The sequence below is a fragment of the Somniosus microcephalus genome, chromosome 26 (assembly GCF_052327205.1).
Source record: "Somniosus microcephalus isolate GS21.2 chromosome 26, FLI_Smic_1.0, whole genome shotgun sequence".
Classification (NCBI taxonomy): domain Eukaryota; kingdom Metazoa; phylum Chordata; class Chondrichthyes; order Squaliformes; family Somniosidae; genus Somniosus; species Somniosus microcephalus.
Window position 1 is genome coordinate 12,467,114 of NC_141012.1, and position 25,792 is coordinate 12,492,905.

The window sequence follows — 25,792 nt, forward strand, 5'->3', positions numbered from 1 at the left end:
ACAAACAATGCGCAGCTTGATAACAACATGTGTAAAACTATAATTATAGGCAGCATTGAAATATGAAACTTAATATGTTACAACCTAAAAACTATCCAAAAAGCCATTTCAATAAACGTCCACCATCAATTCTAAAACTGGTTAATTATTTGAAAAGATAATGGGGGAAAAATAGTTGTTTGCGCCTCCCGTTAGCGCCTTAAGAGGGCGCTAATGGGGTGCGAAGCAACTAGCGCCCGGGCGTGGCAATGTTTGCGCCGGTCGCGAAATTAGCTAGACATTTTGCAGCGGCGTTAAACACTACCACCACGATCTCCTGCGCTGGCAGATTGTGACGTCAGTCGAGTGCGCAACGCCCAGTAAGCGCCCCGGACCGGATATTGAATGGCGCCCCCTGCCTTACCGCCTGCCGCTAGCAACGACAGGTTGAGGGGAGCGTTACGCTGTCAGAAAGGGACTAGGGGAGCACTATTTAAAGGCGACCGCTTCCTGCCTTTTTTTGTTGGTGACATTTTTGCATCACACATTCTGAGAGAGAGAGAGAGACTTCTGGAGAGATTCAACGCTGTGTGAAGGAGTTTTGAGTACTGAGCAGCACTTTGCAGGTTCATTTTGATTTGCCCTTCATTGCTTCACCAGCGCTCTGAGGTAGCGCCTCGCTCCTCGGCCTTTGCGCCTTATGGCAGGTGTGAAGCGCCTGATTTAGCGCTCCAATCACCTCCAGGGGCGATAAAAGCCAAGTTTGCTGTCGGAGGTGATAATTAGCGCCAGGCGCTAAACTTTGCGCACGGCCGATAATCGCGCCCCAAACGGGACGATACTGAATTTTTCCCCCCAATAGCTCTTTAAATAGGAAATGCAAATCATTCTGCATTACGACTTGTTAAAATATACACTTAATCGATCAAATGTGACATTCAAACCATGTTGAACAAGTTAACTATTATCAGAATGTGAGGTTCATGATTTAAAACATCCCAATTGAACAAATAGTTTGATGGGTTATCTTGGGGGCTGTTAATCATAAGAAAACATGGAATTGAGAGAAAGACATTCAGCCCATCAAACCCACTGCTTCCACAGGTCATTTCCAATCTGCCCTGGAATGAATTTTAACCTAATGTCTTAAAGAAAAGAAAGAACTTGCGTTTATATGACGCCTCATCAGATCTTCAGAACATCCTAAAAGTACTTCACAGCCAAAGAATTATTTTTGAAGTGCCGTGACTGTTATGTAGGCAAATGCAGCAGGCAATCTGCACACATTAGAGTCCCACCAACAGCAAGTGAAACAATTGAGCAGTGAGACTGTTTTTGGTGGTATTGGTTGAGGGGTGAAAATGTACCTGATTGGCAGAGGAGCTCCCGGCAGGTCAGAGACAGGGTTACAATATCATCGCCCTTTCCCCTGACCCACATTCCCGACAAGTGAGACTCTCTGAAATAACAACAGAAAATGCTGGAAACACTCGGCAGGCCAGGCAGCATCCGTGGAGAGAGTAACAGAGTTAACGTTTCCGGTCTGGGACCCTTCGTCAGAACTGGAAAAAGTTGGAGGTGTAACAGGTTTTAAGCAGGTGCAGAGGCAGGGAAAGAGGCGGGGCGGGGAGGGGAGGGAGGAACTGAAGGCACGGTCTGTGCTAGGATTGAACTCAGGAGCGATTAAATGTTGCAAATGGGGATGGCAGAATCATTAACAGCCGCCTGAAGAATGGGGGCAGGGGTTATAGTCTGAAATTGTTGAACTCAATGTTGAGTCCAGAAGGCTGTAAAGTGCCTAATCGAAAGATGAGGTGCTGTTCTTCGAGCTTACGTTGAGCTTCATTGGAACAGTGTAAGAGGCCGAGGACAGAGAGGTCAGAGTGGGAGTGGAGAGGAGAATTAAAGTGACAAGCGACCGGAAGCTCGGGCTCACCCTTATGGGCTGAACGGAGGTGTTCCGCAAAGCGGTCACCCAATCTGCGTTTGGTCTCCCCAATGTAGAGGAGACGGCATCGTGAGCAGCGAATACAGTACACTAAATTGCAAGAAGTACAAGTAAATTGCTGTTTCAGTGAGACTGTCTGTTGGGGGTGCGAAATTAAGCCATATATTTAACAAAAACCCAATAAAAGTCCATTTGGTTACCTTGTAGACAGACATTGGCATCCTGGTTCTGGGCTGGTGTCGGAGTCCTGGCAGATTGCCTGCAGAAGAATCCAGCTGAGCATGGTCCAGATGGCTCTTTTAAACCCGGAGTGCCACAGTACTGGCCAGCTGATAAATACAGGAAAAAAAATAAACATCCTTCTCTTACTTTTCCAACTTGGTGCCAACCTTTGTTGGGCAATTTGTCACTCCATATCCATGAGGTAATGAGCTCAAAACTTCAGAATTCGCTTCACCTAGGAGCTTCATTCCATCAATCTTGGCTGGATTTGAACACAGGTCTCAGAGATGAAAGCTTATCGTGCTTCCCCCATCAGATCTCAAGTGCCAATAGTTCAAATGGTAGCATTCTGAAAAGATCGTTTATCTCAACCTTGGCACCTAAGTGGCTTGTTTAAAAGCCCCATGTGGGAGGGATTTTGAAACAAATCTTTCAGGAGCTATCAAGGTTAATCGCAATGTTTTTTATACATGCATCAGGTCAAGAGAAAATGTGGGCCCATTAGAAGCAAATTTAGGTTTGGCAATAGTGGAGAATAATAAATATTTTGCTTTGGTCTTCACAGTGGAAGAGGAGGATATGATACCAGAGGTGGAAGGAAGACTAGCGAGTGGTGAAGGCAAGAAACTCACAGGTATTAGTATAAATAGAAAAATTGTAATGGACAGGATATTAGAATTGAAGGCAGACAAGTACCCAAGGCCCAGATGGAGTATTAAAATAAATAGGTGAGGAAATTGGGGATGTATTAATTTGAATCTTCTGATGCGTGCAAGGATTTGGGAACAATAGCAAAGGATTGAAAGGGAGCAAATGCTATACCTTAATTCCAAATTGGAGGCAGAAACAAATGAAATTATCTACAGGGAATTTAATGTCATTAGTGGGAAAACTGTAGAATCCATGATCATGGATGGAGTAAGTGAGCACGTGCAACAGTATAAGCTGATTAGGGAGAAAAAAAGTACTTGACAGTCACTGAGGTGGTGGACAGAGAGGTTCTCTAAATTCTGGGGGAAATGCACAAAAGGGTCTGTAGGAAAGAGTGTGGCCAGATGCAAGCTGGCAGCAGAAGGCAGGGCAAAGCTCATCAGAACTGCTCTCAGCTTCATGCCCTTACTCAACGTGTTGCCATGCCCTTTCACTCAGCAACCAGTTCGTCAAGGGGCAATGTCACTCTCTGCACAGCTAGACAAGTTTCCCCCCTGTCTTTCAGCTCATAGGGACATTTTGTCGGAAGGGGTCAGCCAAGCTGATGACCACCCAGGCTCTTCCAGAGACACAGCCACCGACACGCCCAGATCTGCCATTCCTGTCACTTTCTCACAAGCTCCACCTTGGCACTTTTACCTGCGTAAGCAGCAGCAGCGCAGAGACACCCACTCACAAGGAATGACTTAGTGAGTCAGAAGGCTTGTCACCAGATGAAGCATTGAGCACGAGTGAGAATGAGGGCCTAAGAGTCGAAGAAAGGGAGATGGTGCCCTCGGAAGAGTCATCGTCATTGTTATTGTCATAAGTCGTTGATATGAACCAGCTCAGCTTATTTATACATGACATGTGCTTCGGTCAACTGTTTTCTTGCATATGCTTCTACTTCTACAAACTTCTAATAAAAATTACACTAAAATCAAAATTGAGATTTGCTCTCAACTAGAGTTGATATACAAACATACGAAATCCAGCCAAGGAAAAGACCAGCTGGTCCAGCAAGCCTGCCCCACACCATGATGGCCTGAGCATCGTGACTAAACACTTCCTCCTCCACCACCACCCCCCCTGCTTCTCGCAGTAATCTCCTGGGAGAGACAAAAAAAAGAGACAAACCCAGGGCCAATAGGAAAAATTCCTCTTCGACCCCCTCAGGTGATCGAAACCAGTCCAGGAGATCACACGGACCAAGTACAGGAAACTTTTTTTTATCCGGCACGGACGGGACCGACGTGGTGCCGGTTCATCAAAAATTCCGGATCACCGAAAGCTATAGTAAAAGATACGAGAGCTGAGAGCTCCGTATAAAGCAACAAACCCTGTTGCTTAGCAACAGGTTCAGAACAATGGCCACAAGTTGCAAGCCTCTCTGTAGCTTAGCAACAGCTGCAGCCACACCCTTGCACAGCAACAGATGGAGGAAGGCAAGTAATAAAAGTTACCTGAACCTACTCCTGAATTTTGCCGGTTAACCGAGATTTCCGGTTATTTAGGTGCCGGTAAATCGAAAGTTTACTTTATTATCTATAACAATTTGAGAAAGTTCACTATTAGCAAAATGTTCTGTGGAATTATAAATATTATAATGAAGATTATCTTACCTAAGCAGGGGATGCAGAAGCTGGAGTTGAGGCCTACAGTGTTGCTGTAGCTCCCAATGGGACAGGGATACTCTTCCCTGTGCTTTGTTCCTGGGGGACAACAATGACCTTGTGGACACCTCACTGTATCGTTGATGTGAACAACTCCATTGATATTGTCGCAGTAATAACCCGCTGGGCACTCCTGACAGCTGGACTGTCCCATTTCAGCCTGACCAAAAACAGATGCGTTAGTAGGCTTCAACCTTCCATGCAAGCAAATCACTCTCGTGCATGCAGATACTTACATGAACTCTTTCACTTGCTGCTTTTCATTTGAGAAGAGCAACTAGGCAACAGAGCAAATTTATAAAAAAAGCTACTCACTTTTAACTTTTTTAACATTGCTGATGGAAGGTCCCCAGCAGTTTGCACTATTTTTCTAGCGGTATGTACAGAAAGCCCACCGTCCCCCAACAATATCTCCCCCCACCACGGAAGGAAGGACAAGTTGATAGACAGTGGGAGGGGATGGGGGTACACTGTTACCCATTCCAAGAAGCAGGAGAATTGTGGCCTAACCCAACAGCACCCCCAGACATGGTAGGCTAAACGTTGTGCACTCCTACTCACTCAAGTACCTGTATCCCATCCAGATCTTGATTGGCACCCCAGTCACCACCTTAAACATTCACTCCCTCCACCACCGGCGTACCGTGGCTGCAGTGTGTACCATCTACAAGATGCACTGCAGCAACTCGCCAAGACTTCTTCGACAGCTCCTCCCAAACCCGCGACCTCTTCCATCTAGAAGGAGAAGGACAGCAGGCGCATGGGAACACCACCACCTCCAAGTTCCCCTCCAAGTCACACATCATCCTGACTTAGAAGTATATCGCCGTTCATTCATTGTTGCTGGGTCAAAATCCTGGAACCTCCTCCCTAACAGCACTGTGGGAGTGCCTTCACCACATGGACTGCAGTGGTTCAAGAAGGCGGCTCACCACCACCTTCTCAAGGGCAATCAGGGAAGGGCAATAAATGCTGGCCTTGCCAGCGACGCCCACATCCCATATACGAATAAAAAAAAATAATACCCAGTTTTCATTCATGGCCACTGCCAACAAAACATCCTGAAAGATAGAACACTACTACACGAACATAATAATTATGCTGACAAGTTCATTGTATCGATGTATGCGCCTGTCAATGCCAGTGCACCAATATACAGAGCATTTGTGGAGAAAGGTGGCAGCAAAAACAACAGAACAGAGAGAAGAAAAGAAAGAAAAGTGTTTAATTAATACCCTGTCATGTCCTCAGGATATCTCAATGTATTTTACAATCAGTGATTTTTTTTTTTAAAGTGCTTTGGCTATCATTAAAAAGGCAAACGCAGCAGCCACTTTGCACACAGCAAGGCCCCACAAACAGCAAATGAGATGAATAACCAGTTAATCTGCTTCTGGTGGCGTTGATTGAGGGAGAAGTCTTGGCCAAGACACCAGGAGAGCTCCCTGCTTGTCTTCGAAAAGGCTCATGAGAACGAACACCCACTGGAGCCTTGGAACAGGCCTTGTTTAAACATCTCATCTGAAAGATGACAGCTCTAACAACCTGGCACTCGCTCAGCACCGTACTGAAGCATCAGCCTTGAAAGATGATGCGCTCAGGTCATAGAGTTTATTGGTGGAATTGCAGCAGCACAAAATTAAATGTATCCTTGATTCATGGCTTTACCATTCTGCAAAAGGATATTCCGATCCCTGTGATTAAACAGGTATCTTGATTCACAATATCTACAAAAGGTTGAGGAATCTCATCTTACCTGAAAAGATCCTGAGGAGCAGAGAATGGGCTCATGGGAATGAGCAGGACAGTAATGGCCCACTGGGCAGGGATAAGGGTCTGGACCCCTCTGTCCCTCTGGGCAATAAAAACCAGCCTTACAAGGTCCTGCAAAAACCAAAACAGTAGTTAATCATAAGTCCACATTACTTTATTTCTAACATTGTTTTAATCATTGATAAAACAGATTCTCCGACATGTAGTCCTAAGGCAGGATGGGGAGAAGATTTAGGATAAATTCTATTGTTTATATTTCCTTCATCATAAGTATTGAAAGAAAGACTTGCATTTCTACAGCGCCTTTAACAACCTCAGGACGTCCCAAAGCACTTCACAGCCAATTAAGTACTTTTTGGAGTGTAGTCACTGTTGTAGTGTAGGAAGCGCGGCAGCCACTTTGCGCACAGCAAGCTCCCACAAACAGCAACGTGATGATGACCAGATAACCTGTTATAGAGATGTTGATTGAGGGATAAATATTGGCCAGGGCACCGGGGAGAACTCCCCTGCTCTTCTTCAAAATAGTGCATTGGGGTCTTTTATGGCCACCTAAGAGAGCAGACAGGGCCTCGGTTTAATGTCTCATTCAAAAGACGCCACCTCCGTCAGTGCAGCACTCCCTCAGCACTGCACTGGGAGTGTCAGCCTAGATTTTGTGCTTAAGTTTCTAGTGTGGGACTGAACCCTCAACCTTCTTGCTCAGAGGCGAGAGTGCGACCCACGGAGCCACGGCTGACACTGTTTCCAAGCCTATAAAGTGCCTTTGGGTTCTCAAATAGTATTTTTTTCAAATGCATTTTAGTTTCACATCACTTTATCCCTGATCTATCCCTTTTTGTTGATGTCTGACTTGTATTCCATCAGAGTCCTAAGATAATCAGGACAGTGAATTTCTTCATAGCCACTGCCAGTGGCAACTCTGTATTAACTATGAGGGCAGTAGATACAGAAGGGCAGTAGACAGAAGGCTGGAAACTATAGACCGGTTAGCCTAACATCTGTGGTAGGTAAAATTTTGGAGTCCATTATTAAGGAGACAGTAACAGGACATTTGGATAATCATAATTTAATAGGACAAAGTCAGCATGGTTTTATGAAGGGGAAGTCATGTTTGACAAATTTGCTGGAGTTCTTTGAGGAAGTAACATATAGGGTGGATAAAGGGGAACCAGTGGATGTAGTGTATTTAGACTTCCAAAAGGCATTTGACAAGGTGCCACACAAAAGATTATTGCTTAAGATAAAAAATCACGGGATTGGGGGTAATATTCTGGCATGGATAGAGGATTGGCTATCTAACAGAAGGCAGAGAGTTGGGATAAATGGTTCATTCTCAGACTGGCAATCAGTAACTAGTGGTGTTCCGCAAGGGTCAGTGCTGGGTCCCCAACTCTTTACAATCTATATTAACGATTTGGAGGAGGGGACCGAGTGTAACATATCAAAGTTTGCAGATGATACTAAGATGGGGGGGAAAGTAGTGAGTGAGGAGGACATAAAAAACCTTCAAGGGGACATAGACAGGCTAAGTAAGTGGGCAGAGATTTGGCAGATGGAATACAATACTGGAAAGTGTGAGGTTATGCACTTTGGCAGGAAAAATCGTAGAACAAGTTATTATCTTAATGGCAAGAAACTGGAAAGTACTGAAGTACAAAGGGATCTGGGGGTCCTGGTGCACGAAACTCAAAAGGTTAGTATGCAGGTGCAGCATGTGATTAAGAAGGCCAATGGAATGTTGGCTTTCATTGCTAGGGGGATAGAATATAAAAATAGGGAGGTATTGCTTCAGTTGTACAAGGTATTGGTGAGACCGCACCTGGAATACTGCGTACAGTTTTGGTGTCCATACTTAAGAAAGGGCATACTTGCTCTCGAGTCAGTACAAAGAAGGTTCACTCGGTTAATCCCGGGGATGAGGGGATGGACATATGAGGAGAGGTTGAGTAGATTGGGACTCTACTCATTGGAGTTCAGAAGAATGAGAGGCGATCTTATTGAAACATATAAGATTGTGAAGGGGTTGGATCGGGTGGATGCAGGGAGGATGTTCCCGATGATGGGTGAAACTAGAACTAGGGGGCATAGTCTTAGAATAAGGGGCTGCTCTTTCAAAACTGAGATGAGGAGGAACTACTTCACTCAGAGGGTGGTAGGTCCATGGAATATGCTGCCCCAAAAAACTGTAGAAGCTACATCATTACATAAATTTAAAACAGAAATAGACAGTTTCCTAGAAGTAAAGGGAATTAAGGGTTACGGGGAGCGGGCAGGAATTTGGACATGAGTCTAGGTTCGGATCGGTCATGGCCCTGTGGGTAGCGGAGCGGGCCCAGGGGCTGTGTAGCCTGATCCTGCACTTATTTCGTGTGTCTAATTCTGTTAGATTCAGGAGATGGTTCTGTGATAGTAGATTGGCGGTTAGGATCAGATCAGCCATGATCTTATTGAATGGCGGAGCAGGCTCGAGGGGCCGATTGGCCTACTCCTGCTCCTATTTCTTATGTTCTTATGTTCTTATGTAGCTGCCAGGGTAGAACATGGCTTCCTGTTAATGCCCCACCATGAGGAAGCACTGAAAGGATTCCAGTTGAAAATTGGTGAAACGTTCCTGTGGGGATTAGCTAATGAGGAGACTATAACCCTTCACCTCCACTGTGAGTGCCGTTGAATCCTCTGAATGGAAGTCTAAGTATCTTCTGGTACAGCCACTGGGGCTTTGGGTGGCAGTCTACAACTTCACCACTGAAGCATCTTGCGCTGTGAATGAGAAGCCAATTTTGCACCTGAGTAAAAGGAGCCCAGCTCTGTAATCCTGAAGCTACCAGCTCTGTGAAGTTTAAAAAAATATATTAATTCATGGCAAGGCCAGCATTTATTGCCCAGCCCTAATTGCCCTTGAGACGGTGGTGTTGAGCCACTTTCTTGAACCGCCGCAGTCCATCGTAGCAGTTTATTTTTGATTAGACTGCCCCTTGACATTCAACGGCATTACCATCGCCGAATCCCCCACTATCAACATCCCGGGGGTTACCATTGACCAGAAAATGAACTGGACCAGCCACATAAATACTGTGGCAACAAGAGCAGGTCAGAGGCTAGGTATTCTGCAGCGAGTGTCTCATGTCCTGACTCCCCAAAGCCTTTCCACCATCTACAAGGCACAAGTCAGGAGTGTGATGGAATACTCTCCACTTGCCTGGGTGAGTGCAGCTCTAACACACAAGGAGCTCAACACCATCCAGGACAAAGCAGCCCGCTTGATTGGCACCCCATCCACCACCTTAAACATTCACTCCCTCCACCACCGGCGTACCGTGGCTGCAGTGTGTACCATCTACACGATGCACTGCAGCAACTTGCCAAGGCTTCTTTGGCAGCACCTCCCAAACCCGCGACCTCCACCACCTAGAAGGACAAGGGCAGCTGGCGCATGGGAACACCACCACCTGCAAGTTCCCCCCGAGTCACACACCATCCTGACTTGGAAATATATCGCCGTTCCTTCATCGTCGCTGGGTCAAATCCTGGAAATCCCTCCCTAACAGCACTGTGGGAGTACCTTCACCACATGGACTGCAGGGGTTCAAGAAGGCAGCTCACCACCACCTCCTCAAGGGCAACTAGGGATGGGCAATAAATGCTGGCCTTGCCAGCGACGCCCACATCCCATAAACAAATAACAGAGTGACTTACTAGGCCATTTCAGAGGGCAGTTAAGAGTCAACCACATTGCTGTGGGTCTGGAGTCACATATCGGCCAGACCAGGTAAGGACGGCAAGTTTCCTTCCCTAAAGGACATTAGTGAATCAGATGGGTTTTTACAACAATGTAGTAGTTTAATGGCCAACATTACTGATACTAGCATTTTATTCCACATTTATTTCATTAACTGAATTTAAATTCCCCTACTGTCCTGGTGGGATTTGAACTCACATCTCCAGATTATTAGTCCAGACCTCTGGATTACTAGCCCAGTAACATAACCGCTATGCAAATCTAACAGTGAGTTTTGACCTCAGTCAGACCAACAACAACTTGTATTTACATAGCACCTTTAACGTAGTTTCACAGGAGCGTTTCAAAGAAAATTTGACACCAACCCACATAAGGAGGAACTAGGACAGGTGACCAAAAGCTTGGTCAAAGAGGCAGGTTCTAAGGAGCGTCTTAAAGGAGGAGAGAGAGGCGGAGAGGTTTAGGGAGGGAATTCCAGAGGTTAGGGCCTTGGCAGCTGATGGCAAGGCCGCCAATGGTGGAGCGATGAAAATTGCGGAAGCGCAAGAGGCCAGAATTGGAGGAGCGCAGAGATCTCGGAGGGTTGAGGGCTGGAGGAGATAGGGAGAGCTGAGGCCATGGAGGGATTTGAAAGAGTGTCAATTTCTAGCACAACAGACAATATTAGATTTTCTTCTTAATCATCCTACCAGAAGTTTTTGTCATGTTAAACTCTGAGCAGTATTCTCCTCTGGTGCAGAGCTGACAATCGGTGATATCTCTACTGCCGGCAACAGGACTGAATGTACCCAACGGGCAGGGCAGAGGGTAAGAGGACTGTTCTGGACAGTAGGAGCCCGGCGGACACCTGAACATAAAAGGTGCAAAAAAAATATTTACTCTTCGAGCTACTAAAGTCGGATATATTGACACAGTCCCCACTTCCTATGGTGTGTGAACGCGATTTGCCCGCTAAACGCGATGGCCAGTATAACGTGGTACAGTATTGGTGAAGCTCGTCAGGGCAGGAAGTTCCTGCTGTTTAATCAACTGATCGGAATTTTAACAAAGGCCAATTGAATATTGAGAAAAATAAAAGAAAGTCTTTTAAGATCTGGAGTAGTGCTTTTCAAAATGGCAACGAAAAGTTTCGAGGGATAGTTATTCAACTGTGAGAAAGAGCTTCTTACGGCTTGCGATTACAAAAATGAACGAAGTGTTCAGTTTCTTAGCATTGACATTCCTTCCATTGTTGCTCACAAATCAGAAGTGAAATGAAATACGGTGGCTAGAATACGTCAAGATTTTTGTTGTAATTGTTGCTTGGCAACATTATGATGTATGTTACATTCATTGTATGCAATGCGAGATGCAAACTATTGAGCTGTTTCTGCCTGAAATAAACAGAGCACTTAATACGATATAATAGCAAAATACTGCGGATGCTGGAAATCTGAAATAACAACAGAAAATGCTGGAAAAACTCAGCAGGCCAGGCAACATCCGTGGAGAGAGAAACAGAGTTAACGTTTCAGGCCCAGAGTTTGCAAGCGTCCCTGGGATCACGTGGGCCATGGGGAGCCATTCAAAGAGGGGAATCTCCCTTCATACACTTGACAGATAGCCCTGTCAAATATATGGATGGAGATCACCCCAAAAACACAGTAAAACATTAAATACATTTAAAAAAAAAAAATCATATTTTTAAAATTAGTTGAAATTACAATAAATTAAATATTTTAAACAAAAATTTGATCTTTTAAAAAAAATAATTAAAGTTTTTTACAGGGCTAAAAATAAACTTACCTTTTTTAAAGTATTTTTAAATGATAAATGACTGAAAACATTTTTTTTAAACTTTTTTTCAACTCTTATCCTGGTAAAAGCAGGCCTTACGCTGCTTTTACCAGGCGTAAGAATTCAAAGGGTTTTCTGCGGGCGGAGGGTCTCCAGAAAGCGGAACTCTCCACCCACAGAGGCCCTTCTCCAGGGCAGGCGTCCAATCTGTCAAGAGCATTCTTGACAGATCGGAAATGCCGGTTTTCAGCGCGTGCACTGTGCATACCTGAAACCGGCATTTCCAATGTCCCTACGGGTGGGTGCACAGCCCGTACACACCAGTAGGGATTGGAATATCTGGGCCAATATATTATAATATATATTGACATATTTAGGTAAACCCAATACAAATTAAGTTGGTAATATTCTGTAAAACACAGTTGTGACCTACGTTTCCTCTAAGCTGCGCGGCTGGTCCCGTCCAGCCCGGACCGGCTTTTTCAATGTTATATTTCGCGCATACGTGAAACTGTGAATGGGCTGCACAGCCCCTTAAAGGGGCCGCACACCCAAAAAAAAATTAGGGGGAAACATTGGTTGTGTGCAATATTTGCAAACTTATTCAAAGCCTTCTAGGAAGGAATACCTATATAGAAATGTCTACTGATTTCTAATTCCACCTTTTCAATTGGACCCCTAAGTAGCCAGAACCCTTGGGCTTGGGACTTAGTTTGTGGGTGAATATCGTCTACCCTTATGTGTATCAAGAGAATAGTGAGGCAACGATCTACTTGCTAGTCTAATTTTGGGTGTCTTGAACTTACCTCTTTCCAGTCAGTCCATCTGTTGGTGTTGCCTCAACAGCCTTCCCTCGACAGTAGAATCCAGCTGAGCAATTACCGGAGGGCGCGACCAGGAATGTTCTCTCACAGTAATGTCCACCCGGGCAGGAAACCATCAGACCAGAACCTATTCAAAAAAAATTATCATAACAGTAGTAAACTGTATGCTGCCCACAGTCAGTTGATGAATATAAGCTTTTTTTTACTTAAAAGATGGCAAAGAGTTGGGACAGACTTCAAAGATTTGCACTGCCTACAGGCCAGAACTTGCAACTACACCGTTACAGGCAACTGTTTACATAGAAGATTGCCATTCTAAGGGGGAAAAAATTGCTCGCGGCCCGAAAAAGTTAGCACCCCTGCGCCCGAAATTGAATGGTAGCACCCCAAGCAGGAGGCGGGGCGCTACTGGAAGCATTCCCCCTTCCTCTTGGGGCACTCCCATTGAATATCATTGTAGGTCAGGGGCCGCGGGTCAAGTTTGCGGCCGGGGCGCGAGTGGGGCGCTGCGCATGGCGTTGACATCATCGGCGGAGGCGCAGTGCCCCGCAGGGCGCTACTGGCTACCGCCGCTGCTAACCTCTGGCTGAATTTTGCGGGAGGCTTCAGCAGCGCCGTGCCCTGGCACTGGGTACTTTGCGCCTCCCGTTAGTCCCCCTCGGGGCGCTAACGGGAGGCACAAAGCAACCGAATTTCCCCCCCCCCCGCCAAATGTTTAATGTTGACATAAAAACATGACCAAAAGAGGAAGTCAGACAGCGGTGCATGCATACACAAGATTTTTAAAAATAATATACAGATTTAGGAGTAGAGTGTTTTTAATAAAAATGCAGTTAGTCGCTTAAATTACCTTTTGGGCAATAGAATCCTGGTTGGCATATGCCACCTCCCTTTTCAGCACTGCCAGGTGTACCAGTGGTGCTGCTACCCGTGCAGTAGTGACCCTCCACACACTTATCAGTTGGTTTACTAAGTCCAGGTGCTTGGCAATACAGGCCTGAGGGCAAGAGTAAAAAAACAAAGTTAATCGGGTTTTCGTTTTTGTAATGATTTTTCAATTGAAATAAAACACGGCACTTCTGTCACTAAATTACATATATATGGAACTGGCTTCTAAACATCATGATCAAGATAAAGAGGGTGTGTGCTGGAGAGTCAGGAATACTGAAAGTGAATGTTTGCTCATTAGGACTTGGCTGTGTGTTTTGACAGAAGATGAAATCAAGCAGATAGAAAATACAACTTTGCAGAAACCCGTGACTTGCTCAAGGAGTTCTAGTTTGTTATTTTCGCTATTTCTTTAGCAGGCAGCCTGTTCCAATGCCTCACCCAGTAACGGCTGCTCGGAAGAGCAAGCAAGTAACAACTTGTATTTACAGGAGACTTTGGTTTATCCGGAGGTTGTATGTCCGGAAACCTCGATCTACCGGCAGAAATCAGGAGCCGTTTTGTTAGGTTTCTTTTCTTCTCGTGGCTTTTTTTTCCAACAGTCAGGCTCTGGAAAGTCTCTCTGAAGCTGTTGCTAAGCTACATAGACGCTTCCAAGGTACGGGCCGACTGTTTAGAAGCTGTTGCTAAGCAACAGTGTTTGTTGTCAGATACGGAGATGAAAACCTCCGTATGCTTCAACATTAACGCTGGTTTGTCCGTCAGTTTTGATAGATCGGCAACAGCTCGGTCCCGTTGGTGCCGGATATCACAAAGCCTCCTGTATTTAATTCTTTTCATGCTCTCATGATGTCCTCAAGCGCTTCACAGACAATGAAGTACCTTTGAAGTGTAATCACTGTTATAATGTAAGAAAACTTGGCTACAAATTGTGCATAACAGCGTCCCGCAAACAGTAGTGAGATAAATGATCACATAATCTATTTTAGTTGAGGGATAATTGTTGGCTAGGACACCAAAGTAAATAACCTAACATTTCCCCACAATATACTCTATCTGCCACCTTATTGCCCACTCACTTAGCCTGTCTATATCCCTTTGAATAGTGCAATGGGATCTTTTATATCTACTTGAGGGGGCAGACTAGACCTCAGTTTAACATCTCATTCAAAAGACGGCATCTTGAACAATGCAATACTCCCTCAGTGCTCCACGGAGGTGGCAACATCGACTATGTGCTCAAGTCTCTGCAAGTGGGGCTTGAAACCACAACCTTCTGACTCAGAGGTAAGAGTGTTACCACGGAGCCCAGGCTGAAAGATAATGGGCATCCTGAGGCGATTAGGCCACTGGTTTTCCCTTGCTCCAGCCCCGATCTCCATTCAGCACCTCCTCCTTGATGGCAAAACTGAGATCAGGATCTCACAGTGTTAGGAATGATAACGAAAGCCCTTTGCCCCACCATTCCATGGCATAGTGGATTGAAAGACTAATCTGCTGCATCTATTGCTTGGATCCATCAATTTTATAACAAACAGCAGCCGTAGATTTAACAAAAGGAAAGATTTGTTCTTTAATTACGTGGAGTCAAAAGGAACGCTCCAAATACAAGTATTTAACTACAATCATTACCTGCAGGACATGACAAACAAGCACTGGGAGAGGTAGCGCTACCTACAGGGTTGTACGTTCCTGCAGGGCATGGGTACTGCTCTGCATACTGGGTACCATTAGGACAAAAGTAACCTAAAATGGAAGATGGAAAGAGATTAAGCGTAATATTATCGGTTACATGCTTATTTCATGAGTCAGGAAGAAAGAGTAGCTTAAGAACAGCAAAGTCACAAGTATGTTTCTTTGAAATTCCTCACAGGGGGGCACAGTGGCATAGTGGTTAGCACTGTTGCCTCACAGCGCCAGGGACCCGGGTTCAAATCTGGCCTCAGGCGACTGTCTGTGTGGAGTTTGCACATTCTCCCTGTGTCTGCGTGGGTTTCCTCCGGGTGCTCCGGTTTCCTCCCACAGTCCAAAGATGTGCAGGTTAGGCTGATTTGGCTATGATAAATTGACCCTTAGTGTTAGGGGATTAAATACATGGGGATAGGGTGGGATATGTGTCGGTGCAGGCTCGATGGGCCGAAATGGCCTCTATCTGCACTGTGGGGTTTCTGTGATTCTGTGAATTGAACAGTGAAAGATGATGTCTTGAGACTTTCAGGAAGGAACGATTCTGGATTCCTGGTGCACCTCTGGCTGTGTTTAAAATCAATGGTGGAAAATTCCAGGCTGGAAGCACGGAATTTTATATCATGTGCTCCCGGCATACACGTGGAATGCAGAAGTGGAATTTCAGCTCCAATAAACTGGGGCTGGAGGAAGGAGGTTAGCATATACAAAACAGTTCAGCGCTGGTCCTTTAACATCAAGCTAGGAAATTCAATAACGTCAAATTGTCTAAACTGGTAAGTGGAGCAAAACAGTCAGTTCTCGTGCATTGAATGTTATTTTCAAATTATATTCCAAACCTGCAGGGCAAGGGGAATTTTGATAGTCAATGGTTCTTTCAAGGCAGTAAAACCCTTCCAGACATGGCGTACAGCTGGTTCTCCCTCTCTGACTACTGAAGTAACCCTGTGGACAGGGTAAAGGACGTCTGGCTCTTTCAGGACAGAAGTAGCCAGGAGGACACAAACCACCAATCCCTGTGGAAAAGGTAATTCTGTTACTGCAAATAGCTCTCCTCCTTAGCCCACATAACAAAAATCATGGCATTTCAAGGTAATTCACTGTAACACACCGAGACATTTCTGCTAGATGTGATATCGAGCTATACAAATAAGTTTTCCTTTCCTTAAGCAGAAAGTCTAGATTTTGGCATACACCTTTACATGATAAATTTAATAATGAAGAATTTTCTGTACAGACTTGTAACACAACCAACATTTTGTCCCTTTGCGTGGGGCAGTACCAAGTGCAGAGTCCTGAGAGGTGAAGGCCTCTCAGTTCTTTGAGCTAAGTTCATTCATACTAAACCAGTACTGAAGGTCCCAGGTAAGCTATTGGTTTGACTCGTACCTGTGTTGTACTTTGGATCCACATTGATACCATTCTCATCATGAAGGGGGTCTGGACGGTCCACCCCAGCAGAACAATAATAGCCTGAGGGAGAGGAGAAAGGATCCTTTTGGTGAACATTGCTCATTAACAGAAAGGAAGAAAAGAAAAGAATATAAAAGAAAAGAAAGAAGAAAGGAAAGACAGAAAGAATGGAAAAGGAAGCCAGACAGAAAGAATAAAGTTGCATTTATATAGCACCTTTCAAGACCTCAGGACATCCCAAAGTTCTTTACAGCCAATGAAGTACTTTTTTGAAGGGTAGTCATTGTTGTAATGTAGGAAATGTGGCTGCCAATTTGCGCACAGCAAGCTCCCACAAACAGCAATGTGATAATGACCACATAATCTGGTTTGGTGATGTTGATTGAGAGATAAATATTGGGCAGGACATTGGGAAAGCTCCCCCGTTTCCACCCTCTCCCCACTTCCCAATCTTTGACTCTCAGTCACCCGCCATCACAGTCACCTGCCATGTCCACCCCTTACACTACCCCCTTCCCCTTCATTACCCCAAGATGCAGCAAGATGGTTTGAACATGGGTAGAGGAAAACCAGTCAACCAGGTTAGAAATTTGTAAAATGAAAGCCTTGCAACGGCTTTGTAGTTAACCACACTGCCCAGTGTGGAAATGAGCCACCTTGATGAGGGAAAATCCCAGGTCTGATCCTCGGTCTGTATTGAATAAATGATTTTGAGCTAGAGCAGCGGTATCAGCATAAAATTGGCCTCAGTGCACTTGATCACTATCCCGTGCACCTTGATGAAAAGTGCACGTGTGTGGATATTAGGTGCAGACAGGGTTAGGCTTGGATGTGATGCGCCCCTGACCCCTGTGATTGAGTAGATGTCCCAAAACTCATTGGCTAGTCTTACAGATGAAGAATGGCCCATTAGCTAAGGGATCAGAGGATGATACTAGTAGCCATACAACTATATCCAAGCAGAAGTCTTTGGGGGTTATTTTGGTCAAAGGGTGAAAACAGGCGCTAAATGGGTGCAGTGCTAATAAGACACATCTGGATTTAGCACACAATTTTGGTCCCAATTGTTGATTACCATAATTTGAACTTGTTTGGTGGTGCTAAACAAGACACCTGCAGGTTTAGCACTCAAGTGCTGATTAGATGCAATTTCTGTGGAGCAGTATATGTGGGATCCTCGCACTCACTTCCACTGAAGGTGTGGAGTGCTCTGGCTGGCGCACAGCGGCACGTTGCAAGATGGCTCGGAGACCGAGGGAGAGGGCGCATGGGTTTTCGGACACGGCACTGGAGGCCCTGGTGGAGGAGGTCCGGGGAGGAGGGATGTCCTGTACCCGCAGGCGGGGAAGGATGCCATCTCACCCACCTTGCTCTCCTGTCCCTCTCTCCTGCAGCAGCTGGTGCTGCTCTGCCTGGCCTCATGTCCTCCTCCCATTCCTCGTCCAGACCAAAGGGGGACCCCTAACACGATGCCGATGACCAAGCACTCCCTTTCTCCTGGTGACTCCTATAAGGTGTCCAATAAGGTGGAGTAGCACAGCACCCACTCTTTCTAGGTGAAGTCCTCAGAGAATTTACAGAATAAATGTTGCCAGGGTGTTGGTGAAGTCTTGACAAAGTGTCCCAGAAAGTCTCCCGATGTGTTTCAGAGGTCCTCTTCACCACTCCAGGAGCAAGTGAACATGAAATGGTGAATATCCCTTTAAGTAGCGCTTGAAATCTACAAAAATGCTATGTTTACTCCCAAACAGCTGGTCGCTGTTAGGAGAGGGCATTAGGACAAGCGCTTGCCACCAAAATGTCGTGCAGCCTCTTTAATGAGCGATAGCAGGCACTGACATGAATCAGTCATTCATGAAAGAAAGACATATGAAATAATACTGAGCGGCCTACAGGTGGTGCTGTCCAGGGAGAGTATAAATACTCGGGCATGGGCCCAGCTTGCGCAGGACATTCTTAACAGGAACTAGTGAAGGACACAACTAGACCTCCATGTTGTAAAACAGTTGATTAAAGCTTTGTTTAACGCTTAGACCAAGTGCCTAGTAGTTTTCTTACGTCAGGCACTTTAAGTGGCAATCAGCCCCATAACGAGCCTCCAGGCGGCCGTTCCTTGCGCAGGCTTCAACTCCATTACCAAGATGGCACCTTGCGCTAAACACGGGCTAAACCAGCGTTGTAGCTTAAGACCCCAGCTTGGCCACCTCGGAGGCTCTTTAGCGCCTAAAGTATCCGAGAAAAATTGCCCCCTTTACAATTAATGCAAAACGGAGGATATTGGAGGCAAAAAGTTTAAAGTAAAAATGTTTCAAATAATTATTAATCTCCTTCAGTGTTTAAAGACCAAGGATTACAACGCCTAAACATACTTTAGCGTGGCAGCTTTACTTTTGCTATTGTCCATTGCAGATCTCAGCTGTTGATTATTGGCATCCATACAGCATGAAAGTCTCGCGATTACTCCAACATACAGACCTGGGAGACAGAAGCCATTGGGTTCTCTCTGATGGTATCCTGAACAAAACATGCCTCCAGGACAAAGGCGGCATTGTGATACCTCCTGCAACCCACTGTTGTTACTAAATGTTCCTGGTGGACAAGGGCGCCAAGCAAGTCCTGTACCTGTTGGTATACAAAGCAAATAGGATTATCGTTACTCTTTTATGTACTGTATACATTAAAGGGGACTATTTTCTGGGACTTCTCATTTACGTTCTACTAAACTGCAAATTAGATAGATTTCTTTTAGAAAATAACATTTTGGCATTCAGTGTATGAGTAATTTGAGACATGACGTGTGGTGAGTGTAGCGAGCTCGGGAGGAACGGGTGACTGTGGACCTCTGGTTCCCAAAGCTCTCCACCACTGGGGGTTTTCCTCGCCTCATGTCTGGGTCTGTTGTAGACTCGTTGATCGAGATTGATCGCCAGCATTAGTCAACAATTTGATGATTGTTGTATCATGCGACTACCAGGATTGTCAGAACGTAAACTAGATGGACACAACCACAGTGTAAACTCACACGATTTGTATCTTTGGACTGTTATGCTGGTAATCAGAGAAGGGATGAGCTTCTGCCTTGATAACACCTTGGCGAATTAAAAAAATTGCACTATCTTCCACCCATCCCCATATATGCAGAAACAAATAGATTGGCCTGGAAACTGGGTTGCTCAATGTGCATTTCTAAGACTGGGATACAGTAAGACATCACGGAGATAGAGTCATAGAGTCATAATGGCACAGAAGGAGGCCATTCGGCCCATCGAGTCCGTGCCGGCTCTCTGTAGAGCAATCCAGTCAGTCCCATTCCCCCGCTCTATAACCGTAGCCCTGCAACTTTATTTCCCTCAAGTGCCTATCCAGTCTCCCCTTGAAAACATTGAGTGTCTCCGCTTCCACCACTTCCGTCAGCAGCGAGTTCCAGGTCCTCACCACACGCTGTGTAAAAAAGTTTTTCCTCATATCCCCCCTGTATCTCTTGCCCAAAACCTTAAATCTGTGCCCCCTAGTCCTTGTACCATCAACTAGCCTTTCCCCGTCTAGCTTATCCAAACCCGTCATAATCTTGTACACCTCTATCAAATTACCACTCAACCTTTGGTCTAATGAAAACAAATCTAGCTTCTCCAACCTGTCCTTGTAGCTAAGATCCCCCATCCCCGGAACCATTCTGGTAAATCTCCTCTGCACCCTCTCAAGTGCCTTCACATCCTTCCTAAAGTGTGGTGACCAGAACTGGATGCAATACTCCAGTTGTGGCCTAACCAGCGCTTTATAAAGGTTCAGTATAACTTCTCTACTTTTGTACTCAATACCTCTATTTATGAAGCCCAAGATCCAATATGCTTTGCTAACCACTCTTTCAATAGGTCCCACCACCTTCAGGGACCTATGCACATTAACTCCCAGGTCCCTCTGTCCCTGCACACTCTTTAAAACTGTGCCATTAAGTGTATATTCCCTCTCCCTGTTCCTTCTGCCAAAATGCATCACCTCTCACTTCTTTGTATTAAATTCCATCTGCCACTTGTCTGCCCATTCTGCTAGCCTTTCTATGTCCTGTTGCAGTCGATTGGTATCATCATATCCATTTGCCACACCCCCAAGTTTGGTGTCATCAGCAAATTTAGAAATTCTACTCTGTATTCCAATATCCAGATCATTTATATATATCAAAAAAAGCAGTGGCCCCAGCACTGACCCTTGGGGAACACCAGTGTCTACCATCCTCCAGTCTGAAAAATAGCCATTCACCACAACTCGCTGTTTTCTGTCCTTAAGCCAATTCCTTATCCAAGCTGCCACTGACCCACCTATTCCATGAGCATCAATTTTGTTAACCAGCCTTCTATGTGGTACTTTGTCAAACGCCTTCCGAAAATCCATGTAGACAACATCCATTGCATTCCCTTCATCAAAAAATTCCATTAGATTCGTCAAACCTGATCTGCCTTTTACAAATCCGTGTTGGCTCTCCTTAATTAGCTTAAACCTTTCCAAGTGCCCATTAAATTTTTCCTTGATTATTGTTTCTAAAACTTTATCCACCACTGATGTTAAACTGACTGGCCTGTAGTTACTAGGATTGTCCTTTCTTGAACAATGGTGTCACATTTGCCACTTTCCAATCCTCAAGCACCTCCCCCGCATCTAGGGAAGATTGGAAAATTATGGCAAGCCCTTCTGCTATCTCCTCCCCCAATTCCTTTAGCAACCTGGGATGCAAGCCATCTGGACCAGGTGACTTATCCACTCTCAGCATATCCAGTCTTTCTAGTACATCCTGTCTCTCAATTTTCACTCCTTCCATTGCTTCTACCTTTTCCACTTCTACCGATATTTTGTCAGCATCCACCTCCTTAGTAAACACCAATACAAAGTACTCATTGAGTATTCTAGTCTTGCCCTGCACCACTAAACATATATCACCTTCTCTGTCCCTAATAGGCCTCACCCCGCCTCTTACTACCCGCTTACTGTTTACATGCCGGTAGAAGATTTTTGGGTTCCCTTTTATGTTAACCGCCATTCTACTCTCATATTGTCTCTTTGCCAATCTTATTTTCATCTTCACTCCCCCTCTCAACTTATTGTATTTGGCCTGGTTCTCCCTTGGAGATATTGCTTCTTACTTGGCTACTGAGGGGCAAAATGTAATAAGAATTAGATCAAAGCTTCCCGAACTTAGCAAGTGCCCACAAAACACAACCATCATGAATGTGATGTGGTTTCAATCAGCTGTTAGACAGCACAAGATAGAAAGTGATAGGAAAGCCAGTTCCAAATTAGTGCAGCAAGGAATAGTTCACTCAGACTTCCATTTTTTATACATTACTTTGTATTGAGTATGGTAGCACAGTGGTTATGTTACTAAGCCATGAAACTCTGGGCTTCATGATCCATGAAACTTGAGTTCAAATCTGACCACAACAACTGCAGAATTTAAATTCAGTTAATTAAATAAAAATAAAATGGAATAAAAAGCTAGTGAAACTCCATTGTTGTAAAAGCCCATCTGGTTTATTAATATGTCCTTAAGAGAAGGAAAATATAGCCTATGTAACTCCAGACCCAGAGCAATGTGATTGACTCTTAACTGCTCTCTGAAACTCAGTTGTGGCAAACTGCTGCAAAGAAGTATACTCAATGCAGGAGTACCTTCAATTTTTACAATTTTTCACCTCTTGAACTGCAGCAGTTCAAGGCGGTGGCTTTCGGGATGGGCAATAAATGCTGGCCTTGCCAGTAACGCCCACATCCCATGACCGAATTTTAAAAATCGCCCTTTATCTGTAAAGGTAACTTATAATATAAATTACACATTTCAATATTTTTTTTACCAGCTTTCTAATATTTCAAATGTAATCGTCCAACCAGCACTTAGTTAAATAGCCTGTGGCGACTGTGAGTTTTGACCTTCAGGAGATACTGATTTCTCCATTGCTGTTGTGTGTTAGTCATCATTTCTAATTGCAAAGTACCTTTTGGACAGTAATATCCTGCAGGACATGGCTGTAGAGCTGTAGTCAGGTCATGTGGCACCAAAGGGAAGCAGGAATAGCCAGCTGGGCATGGGTCGCATTCCGAGGCGCCTACAAATGATAGATAAGATTACACAACAGATAGATCCTGAGCACTGTAAATCTATCGGGCACTGTTTGCAGCCAACATTTCCGACTGCTTTGAATCCGCACCAGATTTAGAGATTCAGATTTAGCTATGTGACTCCACACAGCTGTGTGTAAACTAAGATAGAATTCCATGGGAAATACAATAAATGCGATACAAAAAACAAAACATCCTGGAGATACAGAATAAGCATCTGTAAAGAGAAACAGTTTACCATGCAGGCATAACTCTTTGTCAAAACTCACAATGAATGTGATGGCCGATTCACTCAGTGTCGGCCCCAGTGGAAATTTAGATGGTAAAGATAATAGGCAAAGACTAGATAATCCATTGTGCTACTTTTAAAAAAAATTCATTCATGCCGGCATCGCTGGCAAGGCCAGCATTTATTGCCCATCCTTAATTGCCCTTGAGAAAGTGGTGGTGAGCCGCCTGCTTGAACCGCTGCGGTCTGTGTGGTGAAGGTACTCCCACAGTGCTGTTAGATAGGGGGTTCCAGGATTTTGACCCAGTGACGATGAAGTTCCGGCGATATATTTCCAAGTCAGGATGGTGTGTGACTTGGAGGGGAACTTGGAGGTGGTGGTGTTCCCATGCGCCTGCTCCCCTTGTCCTTCTAGGTGGAAGAGGTTGTGGGTTTGGGAGGTGCTGCCGAAGAAGCCTTGGCAAGTTGCTGCAGTGCATCTTGTAGATGGTACACACTGCAGCCACGGTACGCCGGTGGTGGAGGGAGTGAATGTTTAAGGTGGTGGATGGGGTGCCAATCAAGCGGGCTGCTTTGTCTTGGATGGTTTCGAGCTTCTTGAGTGTTGTTGGAGCTGCACTCATCCAGGCAAGTGGAGAGTATTCCAACACACTCCTGACTTGTGCCTTGTAGATGGTGGAAAGGCTTTGGGGAGTCAGGAGGTGAGACACTTGCCGCAGAATACCTAGCCTCTGACCTGCTCTTGTTGCCACAGTATTTATATGGCTGGTCCTGTTATGTTTCTGGTCAATGGTGACCCCCAGGATGTTGATGGTGGGGGATTCGGTGATGGTAATGCCGTTGAATTTCAAAGGGCGGTGGTTAGGCTCTCGCTTGTTGGAGATAGTCATTGCCAGGCACTTGTGTGGCGCGAATGTCACCTGCCACTTATCAGCCGAAGCCTGTACGTCATCCAGGTCTTGTTGCATGAGGGCACGGACTGCTTCATTATCTGAGCAGTTGTGAATGGCATAAATAAACTATGTACAGTTACGGTATGACAGAGGATTGCTCCATGTTGCTTAGAAAAGATGAAAAGAAAGAACTTGAATTTATATAGTGCCTTTCATGACATAAGAACATAAGAATTAGGAGCAGGAGGAGGCCATTCGGCCCTTTGAGCCTGCTCTGCCAGTCAATAAGATCATGGCTGATCTTCGACCTTAACTCCACTTCCCGCCCGATCTCCATATCCCTTGATTCCCCTAGAGTCCAAAAAAATTATCTATCTCAGCCTTGAATATACTCAACAACTCAGTATCCTCTGGGGTAGAGAGTTCCAAAGATTCACAACCCTCTGAATGAAGAAATTACTCCTCATCTCAGTCTTAAATGGCCGACCCCTTATCCTGAGACTATGCCCTCTAGTTCTAGACTCTCCAGCCAGGGGAAACAACCTCTCAGCATCTACCCTGTCAATCCCCCTCAGAATCTTATATGTTTCAATGAGATCACTTCTCATTCTTCTAAACTCCATCTCTCCTCATAGGACAACCCTCTCATCCCAGAGATCAATCTAGTGAACCTTCGTTGCACCGCCTCTAAGGCAAGTATGCCCTTCCTGAGATAAGGAGGCCAAAACTGTGCACAGTAGTCCAGGTCTGGTCTCACCAAAGCCCTCTGCAATTATAGTAAGACCTCTTTATTGCAAGGGGTTTGGAATACAAGAGTAAAGGCCAACATGCCATTTACCTTCTTAATTGCTGTACCTGCATGCTAACTTTCTGTGTTTCCTGTACAAAGACACCTAAATCTCTCTGAACACCAACATTTAATAGTTTCTCACCATTTAAAAACATTCTGTTTTTCTATTCTTCCTACCAAAGTGAATAACCTCACATTTCCTCACATTATACTCCATCTGCCACCTTATTGCCCACTCACTTAACCTGTCTATATCCCTTTGCAGGCTCTTTGTGTCCTCCTCACAGTTTACTTTCCCAGGACCTCAGGACATCCAAAAGTGCTTTACAGCCAATGAAGTACTTCTGAAGTGTAGTTGCTGTTGTAATGTAGGAAATGCGGCAGCCAATTTGGGCACAGCAAGCTCCCACACACAGCAATGTAATAATGACCAGATGATCTGTTATAGTGGCCAGGACACCAGGCAGAGCTCCCGTGCTCTCCCAACGTGCTACACTGGAGCGTTATCAGACAAAATTTGACACTGAACCACAAAGAGATATTAGGACAGATGACCGAAAGCTTGGTCAAAAAGATAGGTTTTAATGAGCGTCTTAAATGAGGAGGGGGAGGTAGAGAGGCGGAGAGGTCTAGCGAGGGAATTCAGGCGGGTTCTACAATGGAAAGGCGAGCTGCTCCGCCAGATTACGGTCCATGCGGTGAAGGTGAAGATTTATCCCAAGGTCTCTGAAATCACGCTGCGAGGTACGAATGACTGAACGGACACTTTCTACTGAAATTCCTCTCGCCAGTATTCTCACAGAGATGTTAACGCTTCTGAAATAAATGGGTTAACGCCTCTGCTAAACTGAATTAAGTGCTCCTACACTGGTATCCCTTGGCGTCGATTTAGAGCCCTGCTTTATTATTCAGATATTGCACCCACTGTATGGGTTTTCGAGCTCTCTTCAGGAATAACGAATTCACCCTTTTTCTGTAACTGAGAAACTTTGAAAACAAAATTGTGATAAGTTACGGACTGTGACCCACCTCAGTATTAGATACTAGGGGCTGAAGTTTGCCGGTGCTCAGAGGGCAGGTTCAGAGGTGGGTCCAAAGGATTGACCGTGGGGTGGTATCCCGCTCTAAACTTGGCTCCTTGCGAGTTTCCCTAGTGCC

The 25,792-nt window shown here is 45.1% G+C and overlaps 1 protein-coding gene across 1 annotated transcript in view; it reads right to left on the reverse strand.

Moving 5' to 3' along the window:
• The window catches only part of LOC147100294 (uncharacterized), a 270,850-nt gene extending 259,968 nt beyond the window's left edge, over nt 1–10,882 (reverse strand). The window contains exons 1-4 of the mRNA XM_085968227.1: nt 10,717–10,882; nt 6,269–6,396; nt 4,462–4,672; nt 2,297–2,411 (exon numbers count right to left, since the gene is read on the reverse strand). Of these exons, the coding sequence (XP_085824353.1) occupies nt 2,297–2,411; nt 4,462–4,672; nt 6,269–6,396; nt 10,717–10,882 (620 nt within the window). The remainder of the gene's footprint in view (nt 1–2,296; nt 2,412–4,461; nt 4,673–6,268; nt 6,397–10,716) is intronic.
• Between the last annotated feature and the right edge of the window lie 14,910 nt (nt 10,883–25,792).